The 23,058-nt window shown below is 46.0% G+C and overlaps 1 protein-coding gene across 1 annotated transcript; it reads right to left on the bottom strand.

Moving 5' to 3' along the window:
- Positions 1 to 14,355: 14,355 nt before the first annotated feature.
- On the bottom strand, positions 14,356 to 21,249 carry LOC123992551 (frizzled-4-like). The gene is made up of 4 exons (XM_046293765.1): positions 20,524 to 21,249; positions 17,161 to 17,688; positions 16,200 to 16,345; positions 14,356 to 16,086 (listed from the first exon to the last, which is right to left on the bottom strand). The coding sequence occupies exons 1-4, from the start codon at positions 20,788 to 20,790 to the stop codon at positions 15,423 to 15,425; spliced, it is 1,605 nt and encodes a 534-aa protein (XP_046149721.1). The 5' UTR covers positions 20,791 to 21,249; the 3' UTR covers positions 14,356 to 15,422.
- Positions 21,250 to 23,058: the final 1,809 nt, after the last annotated feature.

Genomic DNA, 23,058 nt, shown 5'->3' on the forward strand with positions numbered 1-23,058 from the left:
AAGAGGGAGACAGACAGAGGGAGGCAGACAGACAGAGGGAGGCAGACAGACAGAGGGAGACAGACAGAGGGAGACAAAAAGAGGGAGACAAAAAGAGGGAGACAGACACAGGGAGACAGACAGAGGGAGAAAGAAAGAGGGAGACAGACAAAGGGAGGCAGACCGACAGAGGGAGGCAGACAGACAGAGGGAGATAGAAAGAGGGAGACAAAAAGAGGGAGGCAGACAGACAGAGGGAGACAGACAGAGGGAGACAGACAGAGGTTGAGAGACAGAGGGAGAAAGACAGACAGAGGGAGACAGACAGAGGTTGAGAGACAGAGGGAGGCAGACAGACAGAGGGAGACAGACAGAGGTTGAGAGACAGAGGGAGACAGACAGAGGGAGACAGACAGAGGGAGACAGAAAGAGGTTGAGAGACAGAGGGAGGCAGACAGACAGAGTGAGACAGACAGAGGTTGAGAGACAGAGGGAGGCAGATAGACAGAGGGAGACAGACAGAGGTTGAGAGACAGAGGGAGGCAGACAGACAGAGGGAGGCAGACAGACAGAGGTTGAGTGACAGAGGGAGACAGACAGAGGGAGACAGTCATGACATGGCCCTTTTTGGGTATAGCTAGTAGCTTCCCTCTTTCTCCTACACCCAGGTTCTGTTATTTCAGGTGGTAAATTCCTGGAGGAGACTCTCTCCCCCTGACCATGCAGAAAGAGACACATAGAGAGAACAAAGGATTTCACATGGTTAACTCCTAAATCCCCAAAATGGGGATTTGATCATCAAGCTCATCAAGCTCGAGACCCTGACTTCCTGACGGGCCGCCCCCAGGTGGTGAGGGTAGGCAACAACATCTCCTCCCCGCTGATCCTCAACACGGGGGCCCCACAAGGGTGCGTTCTGAGCCCTCTCCTGTACTACCTGTTCACCCACGACTGCGTGGCCACGCACGCCTCCAACTCAATCATCAAGTTTGCGGACGACACAACAGTGGTAGGTTTGATTACCAACAACGACGAGACGGCCTACAGGGAGGAGGTGAGGGCCCTCGGAGTGTGGTGTCAGGAAAATAACCTCACACTCAACGTCAACAAAACTAAGGAGATGAATGTGGACTTCAGGAAACAGCAGAGGGAACACCCCCCTATCCACATCGATGGAACAGTAGTGGAGAGGGTAGCAAGTTTTAAGTTCCTCGGCATACACATCACAGACAAACTGAATTGGTCCACTCACACTGACAGCGTCGTGAAGAAGGCGCAGCAGCGCCTCTTCAACCTCAGGAGGCTGAAGAAATTCGGCTTGTCACCAAAAGCACTCACAAACTTCTACAGATGCACAATCGAGAGCATCCTGGCGGGCTGTATCACCGCCTGGTACGGCAACTGCTCCGCCCTCAACCGTAAGGCTCTCCAGAGGGTAGTGAGGTCTGCACAACGCCTCACCGGGGGCAAACTACCTGCCCTCCAGGACACCTACACCACCCGATGTTACAGAAAGGCCATAAAGATCAACAAGGACATCAACCACCCGAGCCACTGCCTGTTCACCCCGCTATCATCCAGAAGGCGAGGTCAGTACAGGTGCATCAAAGCTGGGACCGAGAGACTGAAAAACAGCTTCTATCTCAAGGCCATCAGACTGTTAAACAGCCACCACTAACATTGAGTGGCTGCTGCCAACACACTGTCATTGACACTGACCCAACTCCAGCCACTTTAATAATGGGAATTGATGGGAAATTATGTAAATATATCACTAGCCACTTTAAACAATGCTACCTTATATAATGTTACTTACCCTACATTATTCATCTCATATGCATACGTATATACTGTACTCTACATCATCGACTGCATCCTTATGTAATACATGTATCACTAGCCACTTTAACTATGCCACTTTGTTTACTTTGTCTACATACTCATGTCATATGTATATACTGTACTCGATACCATCTACTGTATCTAGCCTATGCTGCTCTGTACCATCACTCATTCATATATCCTTATGTACATATTCCTTATCCCCTTACACTGTGTATAAGACAGTAGTTTTGGAATTGTTAGTTAGATAACCAACAAGTAATCACTGCATTGTCGGAACTAGAAGCACAAGCATTTCGCTACACTCGCATTAACATCTGCTAACCATGTGTATGTGACAAATAAAATTTGATTTGATTTGATGATTTGATTTGATACTAAAGGTCCACTTGTGAGAAGGTGGGAATGGTCCGTGGACACTTAAGGGACGGGTATGACGAGTGTCTTTCATTTGGTGACCTCAGAGAGGACATGAAACACACACAACTAGATCTCTGAATATATACATTTCTCAATTACTGGGACTGCATCTAATTCTTGTATAAAATAAATGAGTAAAGATTAAACTATTTGAAACTAACTACACCTGTAATGAAGGAGAATTGTATTCCCTTTAAGGTTTAACCAAGTCATTGCACTGCTCTTGTGAGCACAGACATGATCTGGCATCATGGAACAGGCCTTTTCTACTGTTATGAATACAACTCCCTCCTGAGGAAATCCTCTTCAGACCACAAAAACCTCAGGTGATTGGTGAATTCCTAACCACACCACATGGCGCATTGGCTACACTGGTGGAAATGGTTAAACTCTGAGACTATCGATCCCGACAGAATAAGAGCAAAACCTTAGATACTAATTAGTAGTCTGCAGCTAGAAATGATGTCAACCTGGGATGCGAAGACCGACGACCGCCGAAACATCTACTCTATGAGAACATTTCTGAATGGTACTCTGAAGTATACATTGTAATCACGAAAGACTTGATCTGCAGGGAAGCCATCACAGCAGCAAGATTTGTGACCTGTTGCCACGAGAAAAGGGCAACCAGTGATGTCTTTACTGTTTTGAAACTGTTGTATGTGTCCATCTGTCTGTTGTTTACTGTTAATTTTTGTTGTTTTTCACTTTATATATTCACTTTGTATGTTGTCTACCTCACTTGCTTTGGCAATGTTAACACATGTTTCCCATGCCAATAAAGCCCTTGAATTGAATTGAATTGAATTGAGAGACTCGTATGAACTCTCCAACAGACAGATGGACGATTCCAACGACGACACACTGAGCGTAAATATGTATTGATTACAGTTATTAGTGAGCGTTCATGTGCAAAGGATTAGCATTTAAATTAATATAATTATCAACTGTGTAGTGATTCTTTTTTTGTCTTTTCCTCTGTTCTCAAGCCACACCCACTTCCCCACCAAGCCGTCATATCGGCTTCACCCACTAAGGAACCTCCCCTGTCATTTCCTCTGTTCTCAAGCCACACCCACTTCCCCACCAAGCCGTCATATCGGCTTCACCCACTAAGGAACCTCCCCTGTCATTTCCTCTGTTCTCAAGCCACACCCACTTCCCCACCAAGCCGTCATATCGGCTTCACCCACTAAGGAACCTCCCCTGTCATTTCCTCTGTTCTCAAGCCACACCCACTTCCCCACCAAGCCGTCATATCGGCTTCACCCACTAAGGAACCTCCCCTGTCATTTCCTCTGTTCTCAAGCCACACCCACTTCCCCACCAAGCCGTCATATCGGCTTCACCCACTAAGGAACCTCCCCTGTCATTTCCTCTGTTCTCAAGCCACACCCACTTCCCCACCAAGCCGTCATATCGGCTTCACCCACTAAGGAACCTCCCCTGTCATTTCCTCTGTTCTCAAGCCACACCCACTTCCCCACCAAGCCGTCATATCGGCTTCACCCACTAAGGAACCTCCCCTGTCATTTCCTCTGTTCTCAAGCCACACCCACTTCCCCACCAAGCCGTCATATCGGCTTCACCCACTAAGGAACCTCCCCTGTCATTTCCTTGAAACATATCTACTGTTTGTTTCTTTATGCATTTCTGTGATCATTTAGTTAGTTAGTAAATAAATGATTAAGACAATTGGTGAATGGATGATTCATAGTAAAGGCTGGGTTCGTGCAGATAACCAACAATTTACAATGTTTGGAATGAGACTAATGTGAGTGTTACTAGGTTCCAGTTTACCCTCACATATCGGCCAGGCTCCCAAAACACCAAAGCTGACGCACTGTCTCGCCTCTATGATACAGAGGAACGGTCAGTAGAGCCAACTCCCATCATTCCACCGTCATGTCTTGTGGCACCGGTGGTATGGGAGGTAGATGCTGAGATAGAGAGGGCCTCACGGTCAGAGCCGGCTCCTCCTAACTGTCCAGTAGGGACCAAGTATGTGCCGAGGGTGGTCCGGGACAAGCTAATTAGGTGGGCTCATATTCTTCCCTCCTCAGGTCATCCTGGTATCAAGAGGACAGTGCAGAGTCTCAGAGGGAAATACTGGTGGCCCACACTGGCTAAAGACGTGAGCTTTTATGTCTCCTCCTGCTCAGTGTGTGCTCAGAGCAAGGCTCCTCGGCACCTACCTAGAGGGAAATTACAACCCCTCCCCGTTCCACAACGTCCGTGGACACATTTATCGGTGGATTTTCTAAACGACCTTCCCCCGTCCCAGGGAAGAACTACAATCCTGGTCATTGTGGATCGGTTTTCTAAGTCCTGTCGTCTTATTCCGTTGCCCGGTCTTCCTACGGCCCTGCAGACTGCTGAGGCTTTGTTTACCCATGTCTTCCGGCACTATGGGGTGCCTGAGGACATCGTCTTTGATCGGGGTCCCCAATTCACGTCTAGAGTGTGGAGGGCGTTTATGGAGAGACTGGGGGTCTCGGTTAACCAGGATGTGGGCAGGTTTCTGCGGTCCTACTGTCGGGACCGGCCTGGTGAGTGGGCAAGGTATGTTCCATGGGCCGAACTAGCCCAGAACTCCTTACACCACTCCTCTACTAACTTGTCTCCTTTTGAGTGTGTGTTAGGTTACCAGCCGGTCCTGGCTCCATGGCATCAGAGTCAGACTGAGGCTCCTGCGGTGGAGGAATGGGTACAGCGCTCCAAGGACACCTGGAAAGCCGTTCAGGACTCATTACGGTTAGCGGGAGAACGGCAGAAGAGGAGCGCTGACCAGCACCACAGTGAGACCCCCGTGTTCGCACCGGGGGACAGGGTCTGGCTCTCGACCCGAAACCTGTCCCTCCGCCTGCCCTGTCGGAAGCTGGGGCCGCAGTGTGTGGGGCCGTTCAAAGTCCTGAGGAGAATAAACGAGGTGTGTTATAGATTACAACTTCCTCCTTACTACGTATTAACCCCTCGTTTCATGTGTCTCTCCTCAGGCTGGTGGTGGCTGGTCCCCTGCAAGAAGGTGAGGTGTCTGAGGTCCCTCCACCCCCTCTGGACATCGATGGGCCCCCAGCATATACTGTTCGAGGCATTCTGGATTCTAGACTTCGGGTGGGGGGCCTACAGTACCTCGTGGACTGGGAGGGGTACGGTCCGGAGGAGAGATGCTTTTGGACCCTTCTCTCCTGATAGATTTCCACCGCCTCCACCCGGATCGCCCAGCACCTCGTCCTCCGGGTCGTCCTCGAGGACGGTGGCGGCGCGCTGCGGGAGCCGCGCGTCAGGGGGGGAGTACTGTCACGACTTCCGCCGAGGTTGGCTCTCCTGCCCGTTCAGGCTGTGCTCGGCGGTCGTCGTCACCGTCCTATTAGCCACTACCGATCCCTTTTCGGTTATCTGTTGGTTTTGTCTGATTGTTTTCACCTGTGTGTTAGTTAATTAGTATCTGTATATAATGTAGGTTGTCCCGCCCTTGTTTTGTGCGGGATTGTTTGTTTTTGACATTTTGTTTCGGCTGTCGGTGTTTTTGTGTTTTATTTCTCCGGTTTGTCTGTTTATTCCTGTTTTGGATATTTTTCACCCTGTTTGTATTTTGGGTTGTCCGTGTTTATTGTTGTTCACCGGAGAATAAACCTTTATTCATTATTTGCTCTCTTGCTCCTGATTCCACCCACCTTGACTAGTCGTGACAGAGAGGTAAAGAATAATTAATTATTAGAAGACTATTTGATCAGATATTAAAATATCTGAAGAGTTATATTAGGAAAATTATAACTTTGTAATCTGAAGATTTTCCTTGGTGCCCCGACGTCCTAGTTAATTACATTTACATTGTTAGTTTAATCACGTAATAATAATGACAGAGAATTGATTTGATAAAATAACAGTCTTCACTTTAATGATTCCAAAGACACGGCAACAGAAAGTGGGAGACAGAAAGAGGGAGACCGAAATAGTCCCTTACTACCAGAATCACTACAGCATCACCCCACTAACATTGCTGTTGAGGCTAATAATAAATAATAATAATAATAATAACAGGCTACACAAGATATATGGTGAATGTTCACTCAATCTCATGCTTCAACTAATACAATGCTAAAAAATAAATAAATAAAATGAAATAAAAACGAATCCAATGCTTTTATATGAGGGAGGGGCCCCTTGTGGCCATTTATCTTATCTGTCCAAACAGGGAAGGGACTGAGCATTGTGGGAAAATATTTTTAAACCTCACCCAGCCAAGAGTTAACAGCTGCAGGATTCTGGCTAAGGGAGGACAATAAGAAATCGGAACAGTCACACAAGTGCACTAGCACACACACACACACACACACACACACACACACACACACACACACACACACACACACACACACACACACACACACACACACACACACACACACACACACACACACACACACACACACACACACACACACACACAGCTGAATCACAGCTTTGACGTTGTTATTTTTGTAGCTTTTTACAGAGAGAAGGAGAGAGAGACAGAGAGAGAGACAGAGAGAGAGAGGAGAGAGAGAGAGAGAGAGAGAGAGAGAGAGAGAGAGAGAGAGAGAGAGAGAGAGAGAGAGAGAGAGAGAGAGAGAGAGAGAGAGAGAGAGAGAGGGAGGGAGAGAGAGAGAGAGAGAGAGAGAGGAGAGAGTGAGAGAGTGAGAGAGAGAGGGAGAGAGGGGAGAGAGAGAGAGAGAGAGAGAGAGAGAGAGAGAGAGAGAGAGAGAGGGGGGGAGGGAGAGAGAGAGAGAGAGAGAGAGAGAGAGAGAGAGAGAGAGAGAGAGAGAGAGAGAGACAGACAGACAGACAGACAGACAGACAGACAGACAGACAGACAGACAGACAGACAGACAGACAGACAGACAGACAGACAGACAGAGAAAGAGAGAGAGACAGAGTGTCTGTGGGAATGTCAGTCTTTCAGCATGTTTTCTACAAGTTTCCTTATGGTTCTATTTCAAGTCATGTTCTCAGAACATGAAATAAACCGTTCCATAAAAACCACGAGAAAACATTAGTAGGCTGATGTTCAAAGAACGTTCTAAGAATGTTATTTAAACATGTACATTCCGTTCTCAGCATCAACAAAACTCTTGTTAAGTGTGTTCAGGTGTATCGGCCACGCCCACTAATTGGCCACACCTGATCTTAATGAGTGCTTGTTTCCTTTAAATAGTGTCTGTTTGAATAGACTAAAATGAACATGGCCCTAGTTGCAGGTGGAAATGCTACATGCTTGATTCAGTGAATGTGATTGTCGCCAAATTGTGTTCCTTTCGTTGTTTCTTTCAGTCCCATTGTGTTCAGGGTTGCCGGGTCAAAGTAACATTTCCCGCCCAATGACTTTCAAAACCCGCGCACAAGGGTGGAAAATTTGCCCAAAATGTTTGTTTTTTCGCAGCAAGACAGGAGTTGCCACATTTAGTCGAAAAAAAACGTTTTCCTTAACGTTATTGAGCGAATTAAGAAGGAATCTTGATTTAGCTTCTAACACCTAAGATCAAAATGAGGTTTTCATCAAAATAATAATTATTGCGAGCTAACGTTAATGTGACTTATAAAGGACTTTGAATATGTCGCAAGAGAAAATATAAATCACCCTTATTAAACTTTAAAAACGTTGTCTATTTTCTGGCATTTGTGCCAGATGTTAAGACTACAACCCGCTATAAATGGCCTATTTGTGCCAGATGTTAAGACTACAACCCGCTATAAATGGCCTATTTGTGCCAGATGTTAAGACTACAACCCGCTATAAATGGCCTATTTGTGCCAGATGTTAAGACTACAACCCGCTATAAATGGCCTATTTGTGCCAGATGTTAAGACTACAACCCGCTATAAATGGCCTATTTGTGCCAGATGTTAAGACTACAACCCGCTATAAATGGCCTATTTGTGCCAGATGTTAAGACTACAACCCGCTATAAATGGCCTATTTGTGCCAGATGTTAAGACTACAACCCGCTATAAATGGCCTATTTGTGCCAGATGTTAAGACTACAACCCGCTATAAATGGCCTATTTATGCCAGATGTTAAGACTACAACCCGCTATAAATGGCCTATTTGTGCCAGATGTTAAGACTACAGCCCGCTATAAATGGCCTATTTGTGAGATTTATGTGTTTATTTCATTAGGCTTTGGATCGGCCTACTGGCTAGACTCTGGGTTTATGATTGTAATTCAATTTTGCCATAGTTTGCTTAGCTAGATGCAGGTAACCTATAGCCCCTGATAGGCCTACATCTAATTTCAGATAGCCTATAGTAGCCTAGGCAAGATGTAAGATGAACGCTCAACATGAACAGCGAGGTGATTTCAAGGAAGGAAGTGCTTCGGTTGCCCAGTAGCATACTGGAATAGGCCACTGAGGATAGGACTGACTGAAATATTCAAATATGGATATGAACTGAATAGGCCTATGCTTGTCAACAACAGCCAGTGTTTTTATTTGATTTGAACCTGTATCCTAATCAGACTAATTTACCTTCAATCTAATGCATTCTAACAATAGCTGATCGGCAATTGCGATAGAATTGGTGACCATGATCACAAATTGATTTGCAATGACTCGGTGATATCGTCATTTTAACATATTTATTGTATAAATGCTAGGCTACAATAGCCTACATTGGGCTCCAGAGTGGCGCAGTAGTCTAAGGCACTGCATCTCAGTGCTAGAGGTGTCACTACAGACCCTGGTTCGATTCCATGCTCTAATCACAACCGGGCGTGATTGGGAGTCCCATATGGCGAAGCACAATTTTTTATTTTTTTATACCTTTATTTTACCAGGCAAGTCAGTTAAGAACATATTCTTATTTTCAATGACGGCCTGGGAACAGTGGGTTAACTGCCTGTTCAGGGGCAGAACGACAGATTTTGTACCTTGCCAGCTCGGGGGTTTGAACTCGCAACCTTCTGGTTACTAGTCCAACGCTAGTCCAACGCTCTAACCACTAGGCTACGCTGGCCCAGCATCTTCCGGGTCAGGGCTTGGCTGGGGTAGGCCGTCATTGTAAATATTTTCTTCTTAACTGACTTGCCTAGTTAAATAAAGGTTAAATAACATTTATTTGAATTTAGTATAAAATTAAAATAAATAGGCTACTTGATGACTAACATATGCAAATGTGTCATTCTCCACATTTAATGTCAGTTTCATTGTGGACTTTTAACCATAACAGAAGCATGCAAGTGAGTTCCATATGTCCCATTTCAAATGTCCACTCTCGCAGCATGCGAGTCGTGCGTAAAACCCTTCGAATGATATGGTTTTACATGAGCAACGTCGACATTAGAATGCAGTTTAAACCACCTCTGACAGAATGTATCTCATGCCTAAGGTCGTTTTCCTGTGCTTTGTCACCGTTATTTTTTTATGTTGTTTTATGAAAAAAGGGTTGGAAATAGGTGTCTCCATAATGACAATTTAAATAGCCAACCTACAACTGGTAAAAAGTTGACGACCTGCGCGTGTGCTGCTCTGTCTTCTCTCACTCACGAGGAGACTCCGCTGCAGCGCTCAGTCTCAATACACACCTCGCCCTCCTCACTCACTCACTCACTCACTCACTCACTCACTCACTCACTCACTCACTCACTCACTCACTCACTCACTCACTCACTCACTCACTCACTCACTCACTCACTCACTCACTCACTCACTCACTCACTCACTCACTCACTCACTCACTCACTCACTCACTCACTCACTGGTCTCAAGAAGTTGGTCTCAAGAAGGACCGATTTGACTTTTAGGCTGTAGTTACAGCTATAAAGCTCTAGAGGGCAGCATTGAACCGTGCATTAGCAATGGATTGGCATTAGGTAATGGTCAATTAAAAAAAAAAAAAAAAAAAAAAATTATTTCACCTTTATTTAACCAGGTAGGCCAGTTGAGAACAAGTTCTCATTTACAAGTGCGACTTGGCCAAGATAAAGCAAAGCAGTGCGACACAGACAACACTTACAGTTATACATGTAATGAACAAACATACAGTCAATAACACTATATAAAAGTATATATACAGTGTGTGTAAATTAAGATTAGGGAGGTAAGGCAATAAATAGGCCATAGTGGCGAAATATTTACAATTTAGCAATTAAACACTGGAGTGATAGATGAGCAGAAGATGAATGTGGAAGTAGAGATACTAAGCTGCTCTGACAGCTGATGCTTAAAGTTAGTGAGGGAGATATACATTTTTGCAATTCGTTCCAGTCATTGGCAGCAGAGAACTGGAAGGAAAGGCGGCCAAATGAGGAGTTGGCTTTGGGGGTGACCAGTGAAATATACCTGCTGGAGCACGTGCTACGTGTGGGTGTTGCTATGGTGACGAGTGAGCTGAGATAAGGCGGGTCTTTACCTAGTAAAGACTTATAGATGACCTGGAGCCGGTGGGTTTGACGACGAATATTAAGCGAGGGCAAGCCGACGAGAGCGTACAGGTCACAGTGGTAGGTAGTATATGGGGCTTTGGTGAAAAAACAGATGGCACTGTGATATACTGCATCCAATTTGCTGAGTAGAGTGTTGGAGGCTATTTTGTAAATGACATCGCCGAAGTCAAGGATCGGTAGGATAGTCATTTTTACGAGGGTATGTTTGGCAGCATGAGTGAAGGATGCTTTGTTGCGAAATACGGAGCTTATTCTAGATTTAACTTTTGATTGGAGATGCTTAATGTGAGTCTGGAAGGAGAGTTTACAGTCTAACCAGACACCTGGGTATTTGTAGTTGTCCACATATTCTAAGTCAGAACCGTTCAGATTAGTGATGCTGGATGGAAGGGCAGGTGCAGGCAGCGATCGGTTGAAGAGCATGCACTTAGTTTTACTAGCATTTAAAGCAGTTGGAGGCCACGGAAGGAGAGTTGTATGGCATTGAAGCTCGTCTGGAGGTCTGTTAGCACAGTGTCCAAACAAGGGCCAGAAGTATACAGAATGATGTCGTCTGCATAGAGGTGGATCAGAGAATCACCAGCAGCAAGAGTGACATCATTGATGTATAACAGAGAAAAGAGTCGGCCTGAGAATTAAACCCTGTAGCCCCATAGACACTGTCAGAGGTCCGGACAACAGGCCCTCTGATATGACAAACTGAACTCTGTCTGAGAAGTAGTTGGTGAACTAGGTGAGGCATTCATTTGAGAAACCAATGCTGTTGAGTCTGCCGATAAGAATGTGGTGATTGACAGAGTCGAAAGCCTTGGCCAGGTCGATGAAGACGGCTGCACAGCACTGTCTTTTATTGATGGCGGTTATGATATCGTTTAGGACCTTGAGCGTGGCTGAGGTGCACCCTCGACCAGCTCGGAAACCAGATTGCAGGGCGGAGAAGGTACAGTGGAATTCGAAATGGTCAGTGATCTGTTTGTTAACATGGAAGACCTTGGAACCAACCTAGTGCGTTGAGGACAGAGAATAAAAGGAGCAGATTTATGGGCGTGGTGCAATCGATTCAAGGCATAATGTACAGTCAAGGTTATGGTAGAATGTGAGTAGAGTTGAGGTAAACCTATGCGTTGGGTGACGAGAGGTTTCGTCTCCGTTCCAGGCATCAGTTAACCTAGGTGAGGTCTCCGCATGTGTGTGGGGTGGGACAAAAGAGCTATCTATGGCATTATCCAGCAAATCTGAGATTATTTTAAATCCAGATTAGAGTTTGACTTGATGTAGTGCTGATTTAAATCCAGGTATAATGGTATATCATATATTACAATGGTTATAATGGGATTATAAATGGGCGAACATTCACACACAATAATTACAAGTAGAACACCTTTTAAAACCAAAACGTTTTTATTTTTCTTCTGATACAAAAGTATTTTATTTTTATAAACTTTTTTTGTGGTTTTTGATATATATTTTTACAAAGATAAATTAGCATTTCTTATAATACATTTAAAATTAGCATTTCTTATAATACATTTAAAAAACATCAAAACACCTGTTTCTCTTTACAAAAAAGTACTTGATGGAGGTTGTGGGGTTGGCAGTACCCAAAGGTCTTAGGTACTAACAGGTTATTAAAATCACACTTCAAAAGGACACTTCCCAAAACACACCTATTCCTCATAGTGTAGTCACTATATGGGGAATGATGGGTTCATTTTGAGACCTGTTTCCAGAGGACTTGTACTGGCAACACAGTAGAGATGTCGAGAGACAGGCTGCAGTAATAGAGTCGAGAGACAGGCTGCAGTAATAGAGTCGAGAGACAGGCTGCAGAGTCCCTCTGTCTCTGTTGTGTGTTGTATTTGATTGTTTCTCTGCTGTGTGTGTGTGTGTGTTGTATTTGACTGTTTCTCTGCTGTGTGTGTGTGTGTGTGTGTGTGTTGTATTTGACTGTTTCTCTGCTGTGTGTGTGTGTGTTGTATTTGACTGTTTCTCTGCTGTGTGTGTGTGTGTTGTATTTCATTGTTTCTCTGCTGTGTGTGTGTGTGTTGTATTTGACTGTTTCTCTGCTGTGTGTGTGTGTGTGTGTTGTATTTGATTGTTTCTCTGCTGTGTGTGTGTGTGTGTGTTGTATTTGACTGTTTCTCTGCTGTGTGTGTGTGTGTGTTGTATTTGACTGTTTCTCTGCTGTGTGTGTGTGTTGTATTTGACTGTTTCTCTGCTGTGTGTGTGTGTATGTGTGTTGTATTTGACTGTTTCTCTGCTGTGTGTGTGTGTATGTGTGTTGTATTTGACTGTTTCTCTGCTGTGTGTGTGTGTGTGTGTTGTATTTGACTGTTTCTCTGCTGTGTGTGTGTGTTGTATTTGACTGTTTCTCTGCTGTGTGTGTGTGTATGTGTGTTGTATTTGACTGTTTCTCTGCTGTGTGTGTGTGTATGTGTGTTGTATTTGACTGTTTCTCTGCTGTGTGTGTGTGTATGTGTGTTGTATTTGACTGTTTCTCTGCTGTGTGTGTGTGTGTGTTGTATTTGACTGTTTCTCTGCTGTGTGTGTGTGTGTGTGTTGTATTTGACTGTTTCTCTGCTGTGTGTGTGTGTGTGTGTTGTATTTGACTGTTTCTCTGCTGTGTGTGTGTGTGTGTGTGTTGTATTTGACTGTTTCTCTGCTGTGTGTGTGTGTGTGTGTGTGTGTGTGTGTGTGTGTGTTGTATTTGATTGTTTCTCTGCTGTGTGTGTGTGTGTGTGTTGTATTTGATTGTTTCTCTGCTGTGTGTGTGTGTGTGTGTGTTGTATTTGATTGTTTCTCTGCTGTGTGTGTGTGTTGTATTTGATTGTTTCTCTGCTGTGTGTGTGTGTGTGTTGTATTTGATTGTTTCTCTGCTGTGTGTGTGTGTGTGTTGTATTTGATTGTTTCTCTGCTGTGTGTGTGTGTGTGTGTGTGTGTGGTATTTGATTGTTTCTCTGCTGTGTGTGTGTGTGTGTGTGTTGTATTTGATTGTTTCTCTGCTGTGTGTGTGTGTGTGTGTGTGTGTGTGTGTTGTATTTGATTGTTTCTCTGCTGTGTGTGTGTGTGTGTGTGTGTGTGTGTGTGTGTGTGTGTGTGTGTGTGTTGTATTTGATTGTTTCTCTGCTGTGTGTGTGTGTTGTATTTGATTGTTTCTCTGCTGTGTGTGTGTGTGTGTGTGTGTGTGTGTGTGTGTGTGTGTGTGTGTGTGTGTGTGTGTGTGTGTGTGTGTGTGTGTGTGTGTGTGTGTGTGTGTGTGTGTGTGTGTGTTGTATTTGATTGTTTCTCTGCTGTGTGTGTGTGTGTGTGTTGTATTTGATTGTTTCTCTGCTGTGTGTGTGTGTTGTATTTGATTGTTTCTCTGCTGTGTGTGTGTTGTATTTGATTGTTTCTCTGCTGTGTGTGTGTGTGTGTGTTGTATTTGATTGTTTCTCTGCTGTGTGTGTGTGTGTGTGTGTGTGTTGTATTTGATTGTTTCTCTGCTGTGTGTGTGTGTGTGTGTTGTATTTGATTGTTTCTCTGCTGTGTGTGTGTGTTGTATTTGATTGTTTCTCTGCTGTGTGTGTGTGTGTGTGTGTGTGTGTGTGTGTGTGTGTGTGTGTGTGTGTGTGTGTGTGTGTGTGTGTGTGTGTGTGTGTGTGTGTGTGTGTGTGTGTGTGTGTGTGTGTGTGTGTGTGTGTGTGTGTGTGTGTGTGTGTGTGTGTGTGTGTGTGTGTGTGTGTGTGTGTGTGTGTTGTATTTGACTGTCTCTCTGCTGTGTGTGTTGTAATGGTTGCAGCTTAATGCAATAACAACTCAGCTGATGCAGCAGATTTGATGGGAGTGGATTGCATAAGGGGCAACTCTACAGACTGTATGAGTGTGATCCTCTCTCTGTGTGTTTTCACTGTTTGTTTATTATTGCATTTGCATAATATGTTTTGGGGGTTGATTGTCTAACATCATTCATAATAACCCTTAATTCACTTCCAAAACCGGTAAAAAGAAATACAGAAATAACCTTACACCAGTTCATTACTGACCGCCATCCATAAGGGTTCCATGAGTGACTGAAGAAGGTCAAGGGTTATAGTTCAGAGTTCATAGTTGAATGTCTGTTTCCTCATTAAGACTGTGTGTAGGTCGGTGGAGGTCAGCTGTGCTGCTTGCTGAGCACTGAGGTAAAGGACATAGGGCTACGTTTCCCAGGTGCCTTAGCTGCAGCACCATAGAGTCAATTCACTACAAATCCCAGGTGCCGTTGCAGTGGCATAGCTTCATAGCCTCCAGAGTGTGGCTGGCTGGGCAGCCCAGCCTCCCGTTCCACATAAGGCATGTTAACCAAGCTACATCCACATCAGCTAGTCATAGTGCATTTCAGTGTGGCTGTAGTTTAGATCTGTACATCATCTGGACCATGACTCCAGTGTAAATTCAACCTTTAAAACACCTGTCTGAAGTCAGAAGGTTCTATGGATCAGCCCAGAGTCTGCTGTAGGCAACAGGGTCAGTCTCTTCTCTGGCAGTGGGTTAGTCTGCTGTAGGCAACAGGGTCAGTCTCTTCTCTGGCAGTGGGTTAGTCTGCTAGTAGGGAGAGAACCACAGACAACGTGGGCAAAGGAGACCACTGTCTGCTTAGTGGGGCTATTTATCAGTCTGTCCTTCTCTCTTTCACTCTCCTACATCAGGTAGTAGCACTAGCAGTGGGTTTGGGGGTAGGTTTGCTTTAAAAAGCCACCCAGTTCCTATCTTCCCCTCTTTCTCTCCCTCTCTACTCACACCACCGTCTCATTGCCCTTGCCAGGTTTTATCCAGCTGTCCCCCGGTGCCCGCTTGCCCCTCCCTGCCCGACCGTCTCTCCACAGCCGGGCAGAGCAGCGTTTCCAGGTGTGGAGGGTCTTGGCCGACCAGATCCACATGCCCGACGTGATGCCCACCAGCAGAGACATAAAGATCCTCAGCATCTCTGCTGCCACATACGAGTCCCTGGCACTGGCCCTGAAGTCCCCCCAGTGGGACAGCTGGTAGAGGTAGCAGCCTATCACGGTGGACGCAGGTACCATGTACAGCACAGAGAACACCCCGATCTTCACCATCAGACGCTCCAGCTTGTCTGTCTTGGCCCCGTCCTTCTGCAGGTTGGAGCGGATCTTAAACAGGGCCACCAAGCCGGCGCAGATAAACAGAGTGCCGATGAGGAGGTATGCAGCGAGCGGGGCGACCACGAAACCCGTCACTGCCTCCTGCTGGAGGTTACCCACGTAGCACAGCCCAGTGAGGTCATCAGCATCTACTAGTCGCATGATGAGGATGACGATGGTCTTGATGGCGGGGATTGCCCAGGCTGCTATGTGGAAGTAGGAGCTGTGCATCTCAATGGCCTCGTGACCCCACTTTAACCCTGCAGCCAGGAACCAGGTCAGAGTCAGAATCACCCACCTGGGAGGAGCAGAGATATGGGTTAGAGGCTGGGAGTCCACTGTTCTAACGGTTTCATTCAAATCTATTCCTTACAGTGTAATACTTTTGTGTGTGTTTGTGTGTGTGCCCACCACAACGAGGAGGCCATGCCAAAGAAGTAGAGCAGGAGGAAGACAATGGCACAGCTAGTACTTTTTAACCCCTCCTGTACCAGAACAGGTACCGCTGCCTCCTCCAGGTCACAGGACACACGCTCCCGACCCAGAGTCAGGCGCACCTACAGGGAAAGACAGAGACACATGGGTTAGACATGGACCAGGTCATCCAGGAGACCAGGGGTCATCCAGGAGACCAGGGGTCATCCAGGAGACCAGGGGTCATCCAGGAGACCAGGGGTCATCCAGGAGACCAGGGGTCATCCAGGAGACCATTGCTGGGTCTACGTACTCTAGCATGTCTTCCTGTCATGTTCTACTTTCCTCATTACCACTGGTAGCTGAAAGGACTGGACAGGTTTACAACAAACTGCTTCCACCTGTCATATTAGTGATCATGAAGAAGAGGAGGCTAATTTAAACTATTGAGAAACAGCCCAGTGTTTTAAGCATTAGTTTAATCATTGATGTCAGGGGAAGGCAACCCTGTAGGTACAGTATGCCTCCGGTCTTGTATATATTAGGGATTGATGTATATATATATTAGGGGTATGTGAGACAAGGGAGATGCACCTGCCCAAAGTTGTTCATTAGGAAATTGAACTGTACTAATTAGCTAATTTGATGAAACAAACCATTTTGTCTGTCATTGTTTGTTGCCACTACTAACCTTGCAGCAGCCCCCACCCTTCCCCCTCCAAAAGGACCACAATGGAAATAAGCTTTCAAGCTTTATTGTGTTACCCTTGATTGTATGTGGAGGCGTCACTGGCTGGAACACACTTCTGTATATGTTCTAAAAGTTTCTAAGTAAAAGCAATCAGTTCAGGTTGCCTAAATTAGACCTGGTCTTCCAGGTCAGTTAAATCAAAACATGAAGTGCCTGCAACACTCCAGTAGCAGCGACCTACCCCTGCTCTAAGTCCTATGTCCTCACCAGGTAGGCCACGCTGTAGAGGTTGGAGCACATGGAGAGGAAGATGATGGGTCTCTCAGGGTAGGAGAAACGTGTTGAGTCCAGGAGGAAGGTGAGGACGGTCAGGGTGGTAGAGAGGAAACACAACACCGCCCACACTGCCATCCACACGTCTGTAAACACCTTGGCCTCGCGCCGGTACAGCCCCGCGTCATACCCACACTGCAGTGCACAGCTGTGGCTCCGCCTCACCCAGGCATACTGGTCTGGCCCGGCCCCCAGGGCCTGGCACTCCTCCTCCTGGGGGGGCAGGGGTCGGACCGGGTGGAAAGGGGCCTCCTCATCCCCTGGACCCTCCATACACATGTGGTTGTGGTCGTTCTGAGGGGGGAACAGGCTGCAGTTGAGCAGCTCTGGCCAGACGAAGCCGAACTCTATTAGGACTGGCAGACACTTCCTCTTGACAGACAGACACATGCTGCCACACGGCCCGATGGGGATGGGAACCTTGTCTGTACACATGGGTACGTACACCGCACACAGGAAGAACTGGAGAGAGAGCGACAGAGGGGTGTTATCTTTGGATATCAATTCATTTCTAAAATAGTTTCTATGATGATTCTGTGTGCATTGCTCTGTCTGCTTTCCCTGTGTTGCATCATGGTGCTTAGTCTGCTTCCTATTCTAATTTCAGACAACTGGAAATGAAAGGAACTGTTGTTTAAGCCCAGTCAGGAAAACCAGCCACTGGGCAGAAAACATTGTGCTGAAACCTTTAGGGATTTCAACATGATTATTAAAGCTACTACAACAAATAAACAGGTGATTGAATGGTCGTACAAATAATTCCCTGGAGAGATGAATGTTTCAGGGCCACAGGGGCTACCTACCCTGTGGCATTGGAAGCGCTGGGCAGCATTGTGGGTGAGAGACCATATCAGAGACGCTTCTCTCTATTGGAGCTGTGCTACTGCTCTCTGATCACTAGCTGGGCTGGAGAAGGCCCGTTTTCCTCCCTCCACAGCAGGTAACCTGAGTGCTGCCACTGTTCACGGCCAAGTGTCTGTGTGGATACCTGAGAGATTCTTCCTATTAGAAAAGCAAATGTGCAAGATCTAGTTTCCATTTCCTCGGATGAATGTCTGAGAGTGTGTAAGAAAGAACGAGCCTAATCTGAGGCATGTTTCTGTGCTCAGATAGGAAATGGCAACATTCACATCCGTCACTCCAGATAGCTCACATACCACACTCACACACTGAACCACAAGAGACAGACAATCACAACACAAACTCATAATAACCTATAGCATCCAGACAACTACAATGCCGCAATAATAACACAAAAGCTCTTAAATCAATTAGAATTTGACGAATGGACTGAACGTTTGTTAATATATCTCAATGGTCAGGATAAGGGATGTCGTTAGAGACAGAGTTTCCAGTGGGTTGCTGTGTCTACAGACTACGGAGTGGTAAACCACACTAAATATCAACAGCACTGGATGTATTCATCCTGACATTTCCATCTAATCACACAAATAACTACACTTAAAAAAAGGGTTCAAAAGGGGTTCTGAGGCTGTCCCCATAGGAGAACCCTTTTTGGTTCCATGTAGAACCTTTTGTGGAAATGGTTCTACATGGAACCAAAAGGATTCTACCTGGAACCTAAAGAGGTTCTTCAAAGGGTTCTGAGGCTGTCCCCATAGGAGAACCCTTTTTGGTTCCATGTAGAACCTTTTGTGGAAATGGTTCTACATGGAACCAAAAGGATTCTACCTGGAACCTAAAGAGGTTCTTCAAAGGGTTCTGAGGCTGTCCCCATAGGAGAACCCTTTTGGTTCCATGTAGAACCTTTTGTGGAAATGGTTCTACATGGAACCAAAAGGATTCTACCTGGAACCTAAAGAGGTTCTTCAAAGGGTTCTGAGGCTGTCCCCATAGGAGAACCCTTTTTGGTTCCATGTAGAACCTTTTGTGGAAATGGTTCTACATGGAACCAAAAGGGTTCTACCTGGAACCTAAAGAGGTTCTTCAAAGGGTTCTGAGGCTGTCCCCATAGGAGAACCCTTTTTGGTTCCATGTAGAACCTTTTGTGGAAATGGTTCTACATGGAACCAAAAGGATTCTACCTGGAACCTAAAGAGGTTCTTCAAAGGGTTCTGAGGCTGTCCCCATAGGAGAACCCTTTTTGGTTCCATGTAGAACCTTTTGTGGAAATGGTTCTACATGGAACCAAAAGGGTTCTACCTGGAACCTAAAGAGGTTCTTCAAAGGGTTCTCCTATGGGGACAGCCGCAGAACCCTTTTTGGTTCTAGATTGCACCTTCTTTTCTAACACAGTAATTGGTAATTTCAGCCAGGACAATAAAAACCTTACGAAAAAGACACAATGGGACGGATTTAATTTCCAGCTTCATGGTGGTTCAGGTTAGACAAGCGGCCTAACAGAGAGTAGTACTGTTGTTGCCATGTGGAGCTGACCTGGCCCTCTCCTCAGATATGTATTATCTGTGCTGCTGAACCAAGACTGGCTGCCTCCCTGCGACTCTGTCATGTGCTCTCTTTCTCTCTTTCTCTCTTTCCATTATACACTGCCTGCTCAATCACACATCCCAGCCTGAGAACCATCCCAGCCTGAGAACCATCCCAGCCTGAGAACCATCCCAGCGTGTGTGTGTGTGTGTGTGTGTGTGTGTGTGTGTGTGTGTGTGTGTGTGTGTGTGTGTGTGTGTGTGTGTGTGTGTGTGTGTGTGTGTGTGTGTGTGTGTGTGTGTGTGTGTGTGTGTGTGTGTGTGTGCCTTTAGTCGGCTGGAGTAGCTAGAGTGTGTGTGGGTACCGGAAATCCGCCACAGTCCCCACAAGGATCGTAACAAGGACAATTCTCCCATGTGAGGACATTTCCCTGGTCCCCACGAGGACAAAAGCTATTTTAGGCTTAGGGCTAGGTTTAGGGTAACAATTAGGGGTAAGGGTTATGTTTAGGGGGAATTTGGATTTTTAATGGAAATCAATGTGGTTCACACAAAGATAGTAAAATATATGCAGGTAGCCTAGTGGTTAGAGCATTAGACTAGTAACCAAAATGTTGCTGGATTGAATCCCCAGGCTGACAAGGTAAAAATATGTCATTCTGCCCCTGAACAAGGAAGTTAAACCCACTGTTCCTAGGCCATCATTGTAAATAAGAATTTGTTCTTAACTGACTTGCCTGGTTAAATAAAGGTACAATATAAAAGTGTGTGTGTGTGTGTGTGTGTGTGTGTGTGTGTGTGTGTGTGTGTGTGTGTGTGTGTGTGTGTGTGTGTGTGTGTGTGTGTGTGTGTGTGTGTGTGTGTGTGTGTGTGTGTGTGTGTGTGTGTGTGTGTGTGTGTGTGTGTGTACCTTCAGTTGGCTGGAGCAGCCATACTGTATGAGTGGTGTGAAGGTGGTGAGCTGGAGCTCGGCGTCTGACTGCAGGACGTTGCCCACCAGGTTGGGCATCTTGGTGACGTTGTAGCCCAGGTCCTGGCACATGGCGATGCGTATCGGGTCGCACGTCATCTCCTCTGTCTCGTCGCCGAATGCACGCACCAGACCAATGGATCCTGGACCGCACAGCAGCGCGAGGGAGAGCGCTACCGCCGCAAGAGTGCACACAGCCCGACTCATTGTTACGAGGGGGGGAAAGGTCCAAAGTAATCCCGCTAAGAATCCAAATTGATCAACTAATTGGGTTCCGGGCGTTACCTGGTAGGCTAGTCCATCGGGTGCTGGGGAAAGATTAGTCCACTTCAGAGTGCGCGGTCAGCGGCTGTTTATATCCGCTCCTGTCTCGCCAAGACGAAACTCTCCACTGGAAGCACAGTTGGTAGTCCACTCCGACCCGTCAAGCAAAGTTGGAAACAACGTATCCAACGGAAATAATTAAAGGAACTGTTATATCCAGATTTTCCTTGCAATTAAAACTCTTGCCGCGCTTTGCAGTGTCTGTTTCGATAGTTCCTTATGTGGTTTCTCACGGACGAGACATCGGAGACATCCCGGAGCCCTGTCCGTTCCAGTTTCCCGGTATAGTAACTCTGTTAGGTCTGCGCTCTAAACGCTGTGGTGACAGGTTGCTGGTCTGTCTCTGCGTATTCTGCCCTCGCGCTTCCGTCCCACTCCGTAAAGAACAAATTCTCCGTCTGTCTCGCGAGGGACAGCCAACCAGCGGCCAGGAGAGGTCTCAGAAGCCAATCAGAAGGCGGAACAGTACTCAAAAGGGCGGGGTTTTATGATGAGGATTTTGCCAGTGGCTCTCTTTCTTCTCATGTTAAGAATCAGAGAGCGGACTCAACAGTTCTTCTGACGAAATCCAGAACAGAACTAGTATTTATTTTGGCCTTGGGTCATATTTTTATTGGCCATATTTTTAGAAATAAAAGGCCGTCTCGCTCCTGAAACGGGATAGTTGTATTGGTATTTTTAAATCACTAATGGTCTTAAAAACAGGCTGCATCTCCACCACAGGCTCACATCTTCAGCTCTTCAACTGTAGTGTTCATGACATTCTAATGGATGTAGTCTACAGCAGTGGTTCTCAACATTTTTCGGTTCCTGGACCACCAACGGAATTATGCTCTTCCTGGAAACCCCTGATTTACCCCCTTATGTATATTTGACCAGTAAGCCTATAGTCTAATGAGTCTTCTCAAGTACCCCCTGCGGATAGGCCAAGTACCCCTGGGTGGGAACCACTGGTCTACAGTAACCACTGGTCTACAGTAACCACTGGTCTGCAGTAACCACTGGTCTGCAGTAACCACTGGTCTGCAGTAACCACTGGTCTGCAGTAACCACTGGTCTGCAGTAATCACTGGTCTGCAGTAACCACTGGTCTGCAGTAACCACTGGTCTACAGTAACCACTGGTCTACAGTAACCACTGGTATACAATAATCACTGGTCTGCAGTAACCACTGGTCTACAGTAACCACTGGTATACAGTAACCACTGGTCTGCAGTAACCACTGGTCTACAGTAACCACTGGTCTACAGTAACCACTGGTCTGCAGTAACCACTGGTCTGCAGTAACCACTGGTCTACAGTAACCACTGGTCTGCAGTAACCACTGGTCTACAGTAACCACTGGTCTACAGTAACCACTGGTCTGCAGTAACCACTGGTCTACAGTAACCACTGGTCTGCAGTAACCACTGGTCTACAGTAACCACTGGTCTACAGTAATGCTGCTGTGTTGGATACCTCTAGCCTATTGGACAGCCACAGACTAAAGGCTGTATTTGGACTGGAATGCCTAGTCACTATCACTGTGTGTGTTTATGTTGGTGTGATGACCCCTGGGTGGGGAAGCCTCTGATGCTGGTTGAGATATCGTGAATATAGGCATTCTATGCCTTACCAATCTAAACACAGGGGTGGTGGGGGTAGGTTATTGTCTCCTACTTGTACTTTATTCATATTTACAAGAGATAAAGAAAATAGAATAGAAGAACAGCATAATCAGCAGACTGAGAGTGGGGGCACTTGGTTTTCCCTAAAGTGATCCTGTTCAGGGTTATTTAGCGTGACAACAGATAGGCTGCAATAAAAACGACCTCCACCCGCTCCCACACTGATGGATCCTCCCAGTAATTAGCTGGATGGTGGAACAATGGCACACGCACCTTGTATCTGATGCTTATCAGAGTGGGGGGAGAGTGCTGTGTGTTTCTGCAGAGGTGGAAAATACTTACATAAAAATAAACTACTACTTAAGTCGTTTTTGGGGTGTCTGTACTTTAATTAACTTTGACATTTTTAATTTTTACATTCACTACATTCCTAAAGAAAATAATGTACTTTTTACTCCATGGTCAACCTTATTGCCTCTGATCTGGCGGACTCACTAAACACAAATGCTTCACTTGTAAATGATGTGTTGTGGTGGCCCCTGGC

Source organism: Oncorhynchus gorbuscha, linkage group LG13 (assembly GCF_021184085.1).
Source record: "Oncorhynchus gorbuscha isolate QuinsamMale2020 ecotype Even-year linkage group LG13, OgorEven_v1.0, whole genome shotgun sequence".
NCBI classification, from domain to species: Eukaryota; Metazoa; Chordata; class Actinopteri; order Salmoniformes; family Salmonidae; genus Oncorhynchus; species Oncorhynchus gorbuscha.

Excerpts from the sequence above, each read along its gene's own strand:
- LOC123992551 (XM_046293765.1), bottom strand. The coding sequence starts at position 20,790 with ATGAGTCGGGCTGTGTGCACTCTTGCGGCGGTAGCGCTCTCCCTCGCG. Across the intron at positions 17,689-20,523 it reads GCTGCTCCAGCCAACTGAAG|TTCTTCCTGTGTGCGGTGTA; the intron begins GTACACACACAC and ends CTCTCTCTCCAG. Across the intron at positions 16,087-16,199 it reads GGCATGGCCTCCTCGTTGTG|GTGGGTGATTCTGACTCTGA; the intron begins GTGGGCACACAC and ends TGCTCCTCCCAG.